The sequence below is a fragment of the Atractosteus spatula genome, chromosome 3, assembly GCF_055471065.1.
Source record: "Atractosteus spatula isolate fAtrSpa1 chromosome 3, fAtrSpa1.hap1, whole genome shotgun sequence".
Classification (NCBI taxonomy): Eukaryota; Metazoa; Chordata; class Actinopteri; order Semionotiformes; family Lepisosteidae; genus Atractosteus; species Atractosteus spatula.
In genome coordinates, this window is record NC_142708.1 from 62,373,081 (window position 1) to 62,386,662 (window position 13,582).

General features: G+C 46.0%; 1 protein-coding gene across 1 annotated transcript; it reads right to left on the reverse strand.

The window, feature by feature from the left end:
* Positions 1-2,162: 2,162 nt before the first annotated feature.
* On the reverse strand, positions 2,163-12,299 carry LOC148838142 (UDP-glycosyltransferase 3A1-like). The gene is made up of 7 exons (XM_088910821.1): positions 12,209-12,299; positions 8,285-8,386; positions 7,424-7,544; positions 6,039-6,567; positions 5,114-5,345; positions 4,135-4,354; positions 2,163-3,189 (listed from the first exon to the last, which is right to left on the reverse strand). Exons 1-7 carry the CDS (start codon positions 12,297-12,299, stop codon positions 2,913-2,915), a joined length of 1,572 nt encoding a protein of 523 aa, XP_088766947.1. The 3' UTR covers positions 2,163-2,912.
* Positions 12,300-13,582: the final 1,283 nt, after the last annotated feature.

Consider the following 13,582-nt stretch of genomic DNA (forward strand, 5'->3'; position numbering starts at 1 on the left):
GCTGCATCTGCCTCCCTTTCAAGAGAAGCATTCCGTGCATCCGTGTTTTGCACTTATTCTCGTCCAGGGTTTACAGGTGATGAACTCAGGATTTCGAAGGAGGAGGAAAAAGTGTGCTTCTGTGGGACGCACAAGGCTTGCGCTTTCTTTCTGACTTCGTCTCTCCATACAGTCGCTCTCGTACGTTTGAGGGAAGCCAGACGTGCTCGGCCTTGGTAATGCGCTTTAAAAAAAATCATACCCTTGGAGGCTGGGGGCAAGGAATGTGCCGGCCTCCAGCTCTTCCCATGTGCACGCCTCCTCCTCGTGGAGAGCTTGTACATGACCCGGATTCCTCATCCTCCACTCATATGTGAACGCAGCCCACTTATTCTTAAGAGTGGTTACAAACGAGACCACACTATCTAGCCCATGTAGTCATTAGTGTAGTTAAGCAACTTTTCCCTTTGTACCTATTTCCACAGCTGGGTATCTCACTGGACCAATGTGAGTGAAGTACCTTGCTCAAGGGTACAAGAGCGCTGTGCCACCTAGGATTTGAACCGAACCCAACCTACACATCCAGAACCCAATCCAGTGCTCCTGCAGGCAGATTTTACGGCTGTTCTGCTCCATACAGCGGACTGAAATGCATTACGCCTTTAAAAGTTGTAAAAAAAAACAACTAAGACATGGAGAAATAACACAGGCGTGCCACTACTCCTGTATCTGACCCAGCCCGCCTAATTGGCTCCAGCGTTGCGTGACGGGGACGCCTGACCTTTGTGTGCGTGTGTGCTGGTGGCTGCACAAGAACACTGGGCATGAAAGGAGACGTAGGCGCCAGCCACCTGGGTCCCAATAAAACCCCCCTCTATTGCTCCCGTGTCCGGCTGGCTCATTAATAATAATAATACACATGGGCGGTGAGGGGCGATCTGCAATCAGCCTGGTCCATGTGAAAGATGGCGTTACTGAGGCATGACGGGGGCCTCACACATCGGCTGCATGGCCTTCCCCTCCTGCTTGCGTTCCCCTTCACAATGCAGAGCTGTGAGAAGCCCTGCGACCAGCTCTCGGTGCAGAGATTGAAGTGCCAGAACCAATCAGGGTGTCCACTCGGAGAGGAGATGTCAAGGGCTTAGGGCAAGGCTGCCTTCTGTTTTACCCCAAAACAAAAAATGTGGGACTGGGATGACATAATGTTTGGAGTTGGCAGTTATACACAAACGTGTGGTAGATATAGACCTGACAAGACTCCCAACTACTATGTGAAGAGAATAGTGTCTTTGGACCTTTGTTACTGTACCCAAATAAGACCTTTTCTTACTACAAAACCAATTAAATGAACTCTAGAGGAGAATCCCTAATAGAAAAGTGTGTGTGCTGAGGATACGAAGTTTGAGCTGGGAAAAATAAAAAAGGTCAAAACTAATTTTCTTGGTTGATTATACTAAGACCTACAGCAGACTAACTATTGTTGTTTTCTTGTTGGAGATTGTCAAAGGTTTTGCTTTTGAAATGTGTAACTGCTTTTTTTCAGTTACTCCATTGTTAGAAGAATTCAGAATTACAGCAGGCACGCTATAAATACAGCTGCCTGCTATAAAATAGTTCTTACTATGCAAAAAGAGGCCAGTCTTCCTTCCTGCATTTAGAGTTTTCTTAGTTTTGGATTTCTAAAGTAAACCATATTGCAATCAAAATAATGAAATTCAATGTACTCGAGCTTGTTTTTGCTCAGAGCAGAAGCAAGCGGCACAGAGCTGTGGTTTTGGAACAGGCCCAATTCAAGTTTGGATTTTTAAAGATAAAATTAAGTGGGCTGAAGGAAGCTCAAACCACAAAGCTGTTCTCAATCTCGACATTGTTTCCCTAGGGGAAGAAGTATCTGGTTCATGAAGCTAGACTATATTACAATCTCCAAGGTTTAAGGACCACATTCACATCAAACTCCCACAGTGTAAAGAGACAGGACATGTTCTGAGAGCAGCTGGAAAACAAGATTCCTAGGTTGCTCCTTAGAAAGAGCCAGTGATGCTGAATTGGACTCGGCTTTTAAAGCTTTTCAGAATTATTTCAGAATGAATTAGTTTTATAGAAATTAAAATTAGAACCTTATTATTGGTAGGAAAATTTAAAAGTCTGGAGACCAAAAACACACACGCCCACAACCTTTCAACTTGTTTATGTCTTTGTCGTTTTAATGTTCTTTCTTGTATTACCTTTTTTCTTTAACCCAAAACGTTAAATATTTTGAAAAAGGCCTAGTAAATTTAGAGCCCTTTATAAAATCTTTCTTCCAGTAACTACTTGATGAGCACCAGTTATTTGGTTGAATATCACCTCAGGTGACACAAGTTCTTTAATTGCCTGTGAATCAAGAAGAAATCGATCACCGCTGAGAGAGAAAGTATAGAGGAGCAGTGTAAAATCAGATTTGGATTAAAATGGTTTGCATGTGAGAGTACCAAGCAGTAAAGCTCAAGTTACCTGAAGTGAGATGTGCTGCTTATTAATGGTTGGAAGGAACAGTCCCTGAAGGAGAACTTGCATACAAGAAGTGAACCCAGCAGCTAAGACTTTTCACAGCATCAACTCCAATTTAGCTGAAGCTTTAAAGAGAGTTAAGAAACCTAAACTGCACATTTGAATCTCTGGAGCCTACTGGAGACATCTGCCTGTAGAGGAACGTTTGCTCTGACAACTAGGTAATGCCCCAAAACACATTTGGATTGGAAGGTCAAAGTCAAAAGCATGGCTGTGTCAGTCTCCAGCTTTGTGAAGAGATGTGTAATGAACATATCATTTGCAGAAGCTCTCCGCTGCCCTTTGATCTTCTGTTTTGGAGCTGCGCTGCTCTTGTGAAGACACCTGTCCTGTCTGTTCCTTTGTCTGGTGTTGGTGTTTTTAGGGGTCCAAGGAGGGCGTGCTCAGTGGCGCTTGACTTTGCCCCTCTGCTGCAGTGTGCTGGCCGCGGCACGCACAGCTCGGGCTCCCAGGCCCAGCAGCAGCAGCACGGAGCCCAGCAGGAACAGCGCGACGTCCAGCAGCCAGCGCTCGTACCAGGGCTGCAGCAGGGAGCGGGCACGCAGGTGAGCCCCTCCCCCAGACTGCAGGATGTGCTCCACCCAGTGGACCAGGCGCTGGCCCGGCGCCAGGGGGTGGGAGCGGTGGATTCGGCTCAGGGCCCGGGCGGATGTCTTGTACCTGCACAGCAAGGGGCAGGAGAAAGGCGCGGTTAGAGCCTGAGGCCTAGAGGGCTTGAGTAGTCAATCGTGTCCCAACACTGACATCTCTTACAGCGCGGCTGTGCCACACACATCGTCACACTGGCAGCAGGGGCTCATATAACTGTGACCTTCACATACAGCTCACATGGGTTTACAAGACTTGCAAGAGAAATGTATCGTCAAGGCACCTACAGTACAGAAAATTAAAAGCACAACTTTTCTAAAGTAAAGGCTTTCTCAACAATAAACTATGTGAATGTAGAAGATAGTTTTACAGACTTTCACCTCATAAAATGTTTTCCTGGCATGTATTTGAAAGGGTTTGAACTTTTTTCAGGCCCTGCTACGAGCTGAGAGATTTCTCCCTGGCAGCGTCGTTTATTAGCTCCAGTCCGCCGGCTGTGGGTCCTGACCAGGACTGGTGGCTGCAGTTCAAGACCGAGGAGGCTGAGGCCAGCACTGTCGGATCGGGGATTCCCTGGTGGGAACCAGGAAGACTAACAAAGATCAGATTCTTAAGCCCAGGCACATCTTCTCTGCAAATCCCTGCAACTGAGAGAAGCTCCAGAGCCAGGTGCTTCTGTGCCTCTATGCTTCTGATGAAAAGGTACTTCCCTGTGACTGAATTCACCAAGTGTTGGATTGTTCACCCACTAATAGGGAACATGAGCTTGGTTCAGACTGTCGTGAGACAGGTTAGTTTTACCCTACTGATGATGTGTTGTTGCAATAGTAATTCTGCTATTGAATTACAGGGTGTATAATTTAACACCCTGTAATTATACTTGTGCCACATCCAGACAGCAGGGGTCACAGACAGTTCCCCTGAGACATTATCGCTTTGCTCCCTGCTGAATAGGCAGCCGAGGTGAGGGCTGTGAGTGTACCCCAGTGCCATTCCCCACCGCTGAAGTTCCTCTACCTGCTGTCTCCTATGAGGCTTTTCATGGTGCTGGCGAAGAGCGCCCCATGCAGCTCGGTGGGGCTCAGGCTGCGGCCCAGCCCCCTCTCCTCTGCCCTCACCATGTTGTCGAACTGGTCTCCGAACAGAGGGATGCCCAGCACGGGCACGGCGTGGAACACCGCCTGCATCAGGCTGTTCTGACCCCCGTGTGTCACCAGCAGACGAGCCTTGGGGTGCCCTGGGGACACAGGGGGAACAGCGGCCAGCGCCGGCCCAGTGAGCGAACTGGGACCGACCTTTGGAAGGCGGTACAGCATGACGGCCAACAAAATTTGATCTGCTTAAATGAAGTTTAGCTGTCTTGGCTGCCTCGATTGCTGCTATTAGGGCCAAAATCTGACCCGTGAGGAAAACAGAGCTGCTTTCACTGACACTACAATGATTTATATAATCCAGTCAGCACTAGGAATTTAAAATCCTCCAACATGTTGTGGAGTTCAAAAGAAAAATCTAGTAAGATGGGGAAGAGTCTATATCACATTTCAGGGTTTGATTTTGTATTGTATAGGAGGCGTTGTCCTTCAGAAAAAACATTGATCTGTAGCTCCCTCACCCTCCGCTTCTGGTGGAAAGTGAAACACTTCTACCATGAGGCCTAGCTTTCTTCATTTGACACTGGGAATTAAGTGAAATTGTTTATTACTGTCCATAATAAGATATTGTTTCTTTTTTGTCAGAGATTTTTCAAGATCGGTATCACCGTTTCACCTGCGACTTGACTTTCAGGGATGGACACAAAAGTGTTCACAATCAGAGACCGGCAAGTCTTGTCAGACACCAGAAAGTCGAGGCACGCCAGCGCCTCTGGTACAACTGCACACCGTGGTGACTTTGTGCCTGCATTCCTGATTAGCTCTTCACTATGACAGATCTTTGCGAAAGGTCACATTCACTGTGTGTGTGGCCCTGACACTGGTGTCATGCAGGCTGGCCTTACCCAGCAGGTCGTTCTGGGGCAGCCACTCCACCAGCTTGATGTTGGCCGCAGGCTGGATGCGCTGCGGCCAGCGGGAGGGGTTGAACCTCCATATCACACCCTGAGGGACCTCGGCGAAGCCCGCGTTCATCTCCTGCACGAGCTGCTCCTGGGGAACAGTCGACAGCATGGAGCCCAGCGTCACCACGATGAACCCAGCCTCCTGAAACTTGGAGATGAAGTCTTCTAGGTCCTACGTTCAACAGAAAGAGCAGAGCAGTAGTTCAGTCAGGGTTCTGCGTCAGTAATGCACAAAGGGGGCTCTGGAGTGGTTCAACTGGTTGAAACATTGTTGAAGGACAGTCTGGTTCCCCTTGACCAGAGACTGGTGGTTCACCTCCCGGCTGTGTTGGAACCTGTTTGTGAAAGACAGCTTCCAGAGTCAGTGTACAACGCCAGTTGGTCAAGTGCTCTTGGGCATCTCGTGTCTCTCATGTGACAGTGCTGCCCTGTGGCCAACCGGACATCTGTGAGTCAGCAATGCTCTCAGTGTGAGCTGATTGAAGTTCTTGTTCTTGTGTGGCACCTTGATTGCGGTCTGTGTTCTTCTCTTGTAGTGTGAAAAGAACTGGTTGTGTACAGTTTGGAGGGCTTGCCTATGCTGACTTTATATCTTCTCCTTCAATTATTGTTATGGGTGTTAAAATAGGTGTATTTAGTAAACTGCGTTTGTCATAAATATTTCTGAAGCAGCCATGATTTGTGTGGGTAAAAAGAGAATTCCATGCCTGCTGCATTGCTTTAAAAAATGCAAACAAAAAGTAGTCTGCAAACAAAATAAGCTATCCATTACAGCAAATTATTTCCGCCTCTGTGTAAAAACAAGGTTCTGTCCTGTAAAACGAGGAAAAGCAATGTCCAAGGCAGTAGAGCTCGGAAGCGGTACCTGAGAAACAGGTTTGGGTGCCTTCGCCAGCAGCCCTCCCACACACACAGTGTTGGGCATCAGCGGCTGGGGAATCTCCAGGGAGAAGTCGGTGTTGAAGGCCCACAGCTCGGCCTTCCTGTAGAGCTCCGGGAGGGAGGTCTGGGCCGGGTTGAAGTGGCGCTCGATGACCTGCAGGAACTGGGCCTGGATGAACCTCTCTGCCACCAGGGAGCCCAGGAACAGCAGGACGTTGGTCACTCTGTCCCAGAAGCCCATGTGGTCCGAGAGCTGTGAGCCATACACGGGGACGTAGGACAGGGGTCTGGGGAGGCCATTCGAAGGGAAGTTCAGGGTTCCAGGGAAGAAGGCAACGTACGGCACGCCTAGCCACTCCGCCACCAGGAAGGAGCAGGGGTTGAAAGCGTCCAGAAGCACAATGTCGTAGGACTCCTGCTTCAGGAACCCCATCAGCTCCGAGTCCGCCAGGATGTTATCACACTGGTAGGCAAGGTGGCCGAGGAATTTCAGGTAAATGCTGAAGCTGTCCCTGGGGAGGAACAAGGAAAAATAAGGAGGTTCAAATGTGCTGGGAACAGGAGGATTGATTCAACCAAACTTACCCCTTTCACACAGACACAACACTGTAACACAAGCAAGTGTACTGAAGCAGAATTGTTCACCATGGTTTAATACTTTACTGGGCTAAAGTCTCTCTGGAGCTAAAATAATGATTAAACAAGATACACTTATGCTCTTTGTTTCTCCTCTCCTGCAAAACCCTGTCTTCCCCTTTACCCCAGTCAAGACTGTAGACAAGTTACTGCACCTTAAGGGGTATCAGGATTGTATCCTGGAACAGATTTATATATAGCAGGATATATGTTTTAGCTGGTCTATTCCAAAGATGTATAGTGCAGGAGCAATGAAATTAGGAGCACATACTGTACAAATGAGTTACACATTTCCAGCGCTAACAACACCAGACAATGACCGGTTTAACATAGCAGTGTACCATGTCCTACCATTCACACAACAGTCCTGGACTGCAACCGTGGTCACAGCTGGGCTGTAGAAGCTCCCTCTGCTAGGCACGGTCACTGTCCAGGATGCACTGCTTGACAATTCTAACTGATGTCATGAACACCATAGCATCAATATTTATTAAATGAAGTATTATTGAATGCTTATTGCTAATGTCTTTGTGCAGCTTACACATTCAAAATGTATGGATTCTGTATATTTAACTCACAGATTAGTGCTCCATGTTTAAAAGCTCATTAGAAAAATCAGATTTCCCGATAAATGAAATACAGAGTTGAACAGTTTTAAAGTAAATAGAGTGTTCTCCAGAGTTCAAGACACAGCCACATGCCACATGGAAGTGAGTAAAATGCAAATCAGACCTGCCCTGAAGAAACTCCTTCTGCTGTTCCAAAAACCACTCATTGTATTCTTTGATGTAGTCTTCACTTGCAGACCATGATGTAATCTGGTAACTGTCAGGGCGCCCCATGTAGTTCAACCCTGTAGTGTTGAAATTTGGAAACAAGGAAAGACAAAATTCAGTTATCTGGCCTGGGAACTGTTTTTGTGTCAACCTTGTCTTTTTCCTTCTCCCAAACGGAAAAGAGGGACGACGCTCAGGGAGCTCGAAGAGAGAATTATCTACGACTTTGCGCAAAATGGTTTGTTTTTCCCATTTTTCTCAGAAACAATGGCGAACCTTTCTGCGGCTTTCAAAAATAAATAGCTAACAGATTTGGTGTCCTTGAATAAGCTGGATAAGTGGCTTGCTCCAAGGCATGTCAGCTCGAGAACTCCAGTGAAACGGACTCTGCGGTCCATCACAATGTCATAAATCAGACTTGCACATTCTGGCATGTTCAGATCTGATGGCGATAAAACTCAGAGAACTGCACAAACATCAGCAGTGAAACACTTTTGTATGAGGATAGCAGTATCACTTCCCAGAAAATTATAGCAAACCGCATGCTGTTACAATAGCTCAAAGGTGTCTTTGCTCTCTTGCTTGGTTTTCATAGGGCACTTAAGTTAATTGCCCTCTCTTAGGAAGGGGGCCCTATATTTGCAGATTTGTGGCAAGGCTGCTACATGCATGTCAGAAGTTGCTGGAAAACAATGGGAAGAGCTGGACACCTGCCAAAAGGTGTCAAGTTACTGTAATTCAAGACACGTGCGTTTGCTCCTCGGTGGGCCAGGGAACAGGAGCGACTCTCCGGGACGGAGAAGCACTGGCCTCTTACCTCTAATGACCGGAGTGCCCGTCTGAAGCAGCATGCGGACCTCGTGCCCACTCTCGTGAAACGTGTGTGAGATCTCATCCAGCAGCATGTAATGGCTGCCCCCTGGAGGACACACCAAGAATGACATGGCTGAATCTGTGACGTGAGAATAGCACCTGTTGTGATCAACCTCTGAGTCCTGGTGACGCTGTGTGACTGCAGTTTATCTTTCCCTCCCCATCTCTTAATGAGCTGAATCAGCATACTGGCTTATTGGGACTGGTTTAACAGCCCCTCCCAGGTCTTCAGGTGCAGATGCTTTGGAGAGATCTAGAAAACCTGCAGACACAGAGGCCTCCAGGACCAGCACTGGACACTCCTGGTGCAGGCTAATGGCTCCCCTTGGACACAGCCCAGACTACCTCTGAGCAATAACGATTTACACACACGCAGGTATTCTCATTGCAGATTAAATTAAAGAAACAAATGAACAAATTGGAACCAAAGGTCAGGCCAAGAAATAATAGCTGGGGAGCTCTCGATCTGTCAGTTTACCTGTGATAGCAGTCACCCCGTTTTTGAACCAGGAACCCCACCAAGTATTTCCAGAACTGAAATGTGTGTTAATGAGTTCTCAGCTCATTTCCATTGTGGAAAATTAGGAAATGTTCACCTCACATTTTCAGAGATTTGTTTAGATTTAGTTGCACGTTGTAATGGGCAATCCCTTCCCTTCAAACAAACCAGCCCCTGAAGAGTCACTCACCCCTGTCAGCAGGGGGTGAGAGAGAAAGATACAGCATGGAGAGGAGTATACAGGATAAAACGCTCCTTTAACAGGAGTGGATACAAATTCTCACATCCTCTGAAATTAAAAATAAATCCTTCTTTGGGATTTTTCTTACTCCAGACAAAGTTTCCTGGCAAAAAAAATGTGGGATAAAAGTGTTGTCACTTCATCCATAAAACAAATAAAATGGACAAAAGTTTTGTTCAAAGAGGTCAGTGTTCGCTGGCCATGAAGGAACAAGTGAAAGTTAATACCCTGCTGATCAGCAGCAAGAAGAACAAGAAAAAAAGAACGAAGACTATGAGGGCCATCTTTCTCATTTGGTAATTCAGTAGCTGAGTGATTCTAAAATTTCACCCAGGCATTTCTTAAAGGTACCCAGAGTTTGGGACTCACCTGCTACGGCTGCTTGAATCAAATCTCCTCTCTGACTCCTCGGTTCTAAGCAGAAGAGATTTAGCTCCCTCAACTTGTCTGTATACAATAGGATGACTTTCACTGGGGAGTGATGGTGTACAGATATCTTGCTGAGTGAGAAACCTCTTCTTTAAAAAAAAAAACTACAGTTGCACATTGTGTCACCGATAAAGCAGTTTTATGATATTGTAACTACCTCCGTTTAAGATCTTTTATAGACCCCGTGTTGCCTGTACACTTTACAGAACCACATGTTTGAACAGCTTACAAAAATCCAAATGAATCCCTCTCCAAATGCTATTCAGATGTTATGTGGAGCGTGATCTGGGTAATAGAGAATGCTATGGCGTGTGCCTGTGTGTAAGAAAGCTGACCGCCGGGCTGGTCATTTCACCAGGTGCTGTAGGTGTGTCTTGAAAGGTGGAGGCCCTGAGACTCTCTTTCACTATTGACCACTGGCCTGCACCAATCCGCCTCTATCGTTGTCCAGCACGCTGTCACTGACGCTGGAGTGGAGGAATATCACAAAGAAATCCCAAATAGCGGATTCCCAAGGACTTTTTCCACAACCTTTTATGTCTCTCACACTTTGGAGATGAGAAAGTTTGCTTGTGTGGATCCAGAAGGAATTGAAATGATGCTGAAGGAAAAACAGAACAGTCTGGTTTCATCAGCAGTTGTCCTATTTTGGTGAGGGGCATGACAAGACAGGACGTATTGTGGAAACCCAGGCCACAGGGCAGGACTGAGCACAGAACCACTCTCCTCCTGGACAGGATGCCAGTCCATACCCAAGTGCTGATCAAACCTCCCAGGGTGATTCGGGAAGGTAGGAGGACACCAGAGCACTTAGCGAAAACCCACACCAACAAGGGAGAGGAGAACATGCAAACCCTACACAGACAGACTCCAAAGACCTGGAGCCCTGCTGCTAAGCAGATCCAGAAAAAAATAATGCGGACAAAACAAAAACATCTTGATGCTACAATACACATCAGGTACCACAGGTACATCAAACTTTGGAAAAATGTGGACTTTTCAGTTTTTTCTAGATTACAATGACCTAAGCCTCATTAGTGATCTATCAGAAACTTATAAGCACAGAACAACTGCTTGGGATTGATTTTATCAGATATACTGTCCTTGTTACAGGGAGAAGAAGAGTCACAGCTGTTACGATCCCAACACAAGAACGATGTAGCGCCACACAGTGGTGGAAACCCAACACAACCAAGATGATCTGCATATGTCAGGTCTAGTCATATCACTGTGGTTTACGATGAACAGGGCAACATTTGCATAATACTGCCAATGAGCCCTCATGCTAAACTTCATTACAACCACACGACTCTGCTCCAATTTCCGTTTGTTCAGAAATGGTCTTGGCAATAGCACGGCCACTGAGACAGAAGAATATAAAATAAAATGGAAAATACACATTAACAGCAATTTCATTTTTCCAAAATATAACTGAGTTCAAATAAGATGACTTACATTTTAGCGTTTCAGTTTTAGTTTGTAAAATCTTAAAGTGCTATTAAATGTTGACATGCTTCAAACATCAGAATTAAAATGAACTTAAAGTGCCTACCTATGCTTTTTTCAGCTAAAAGAAAGGAATTTAAACAGACCAGTGGAAAAGGCTACTTTCCAGCATCTTGCGTTAAATTGTCACGTCTTGTCTGTCCGGTTCTTAGGGGCGGGCTGGTTATTCTGTGCTTGTATCTGTGGAACAAAAAGACTTGCCATCCTGCCACCTCTTGACCATTACAAACTGCTTGCAACAGACTTCACATTCAGTCAAGGCCCTCCACTTATCGACCACATTAGGTCATTTATTGAAAACGTGCCCTGGGAGCTCTACGTTTGGCCATGAATTTGAGCAGTATGAGTTGTTTGAGCAGATTCACCTGGGAACAGCATTAAGAATGACAGAAATCTGCTCCACGAGAACAGGTCCCTCAGCCACTTATCAGATGTTCCCAGGCTCCAATGCTGTTCATAGTTGCAACAATATTTGCAAATACCGAACAGTGCAGGTGAACATTTGCAGTCCCGTGTTGTTCATTTATGAAGTATTTTTCCCCCAGCTGCACTGTAAGCTTTCTGACGTTCAAAGTTCAGAGTACACCAGGTGTTGAGAGGATCGCTGTGTTATTGAATGGTAATGAATCGTGCCACCAAATGGGGTGGATTTTCCTGAGATCCTTTACATGCTCCTGTAATGTTTATTCAGCTTCTTGGCTCTTTCCTTTAAGCTGCAGGGGTGCATTTATTCTCAGGAAGTCTTGAGTAGCAAACCTGTAAACTCACAGTTCAGAGGTAGGACAGAGGAGACCTGGGACAGAATTATCTGTGCTTAGATTGTACATAAACCAGCATGTTATTCTCGTAGTCATTTAGCATGCATAATGAAGATCTGCACAGCATTTATGACCATTCGCCTTAATTCTTATCTCTTCTTCAATATAAATGAATCACTCGCTCAGCACACTGTAGTGTTTCCATAATCAAAGCTTCTCACTGTAATGGCTGCGATCACCCATCTCTTCCAAGCTTCTGCATGTTGAATTTACCTTGTGTCTCTTTTCCTTTCTGCTCCACCCGTTCTGTGTTTGCCTATGCCAGTCCACACAGCAAACCCTGTCTCCCAGCACCTCCAGCAGCTAGAGCAGCAGCAGCAGCAGCAGCTACTGACCCGCTCAGACCGAACTGCGCGGTCACCTTCGGCGACTTACCGATCAAACAGACTGTTAGGATCCTGGCAGACTCCAGGAGCAGGGGGCACTCCAGCAGGAGAAGAGAAAGCCATACAGCAGCCCTGGCCATCTCACAGCTGCAGCGTGTGCTGAGGGAAGTGTGTGCGGGTCTGTGTGTGAGAGGGGGTCTTGAGCACTGGCCAGGCTGAGGAAATAGCAAACCCTGAGGGAGTGAACAGGAGAGAGAGAGAGAGATGAGAGCGAGAGGGGCTGGCAGGGATGACCACTGGATCCTCCTCCCCCATTCCCTCGCTGTCACAGCAGTGAAAAGAAAACACAGAAAGGGAAAACAAAGAAGTTAAAGAAAATGTGCCTGGCACCAGGATCTGCCTGGAAATCCTGAAAGATCGGGAAGATAAAATTAGGTAACATGACACTGCCTCACTGCGGTTACTTGAATGGGGGAAAAAAGAAAAAAGTCAAAAAAGTGTGAATGTATTGTGAAGATTACCTAAAAGGTAACCTCAGAAAAAACATGTTTATATAACGTTTCTTTCACTTTACAGGCTGCTGGCTCACAAAATCATTTTTGGCTACTGTGTTCAGTTCTGGGTCGGGGTGCCTGCATATTCTATCGCGCTTGCTTGGGTTTTCTGCAGGCTTTCCTCCAAAAGAGATGCCAGCTATGTTGACGTGTCTCTTCAACAGTCCCTGTGCATGTGTCTTGGTGACCGTTGTCTCATCCTGGGTCTGGTCCTATCTTGCTGAGTGCCCTGTACCTTACCAGGCGATATAGCTTTCTAATGATGGACAGATGTTGGGCTTTTCTACAACCAAGCTCAGCTAATTCAAACCACGGACCAGGGAAGTATCATTACCTTTATTCATATTTTACCTTTTCCAGTCCTATTAAACTGGAGAATTTTACACTTGTTTAAAGAACTTACTTATTCCGATTTTGCGTTGCTTGAATTGATTGTCCTCATTGGATACAGTGCCCTTTTCCGCCATATATTTTGTATTTTTCACTAGCTGAGAAGATGCTGCATTTTCATAGGGACGCAAAGCCAAAGCCTTTTTTGTTTGTAAATGGCAGGGCAATGATATGTGAGTGTAAGATGCACTATTTTTCAGTGTTACACTACAATCCTCATGAGGTAAAGAAGCTTTGTAATAGCGTGGATTAAACAGTCATTCAACCGAGCACCTACAGCTACAACACTGCCAAATCTCACAGCTGAAGCATTCCATACCTGAAATACTGTACTAATCTCAAAGAGAAGCACATTTATAGGCAGCCAACAGTAGAAGAGTTTTTTTTGTCCTCATGATCTCTTAACTTAATTGGTTGTAATATCCTAATAATTACTCACTTGTTGACTGGAAATAAGGAAAGATCTACAGATAATTATT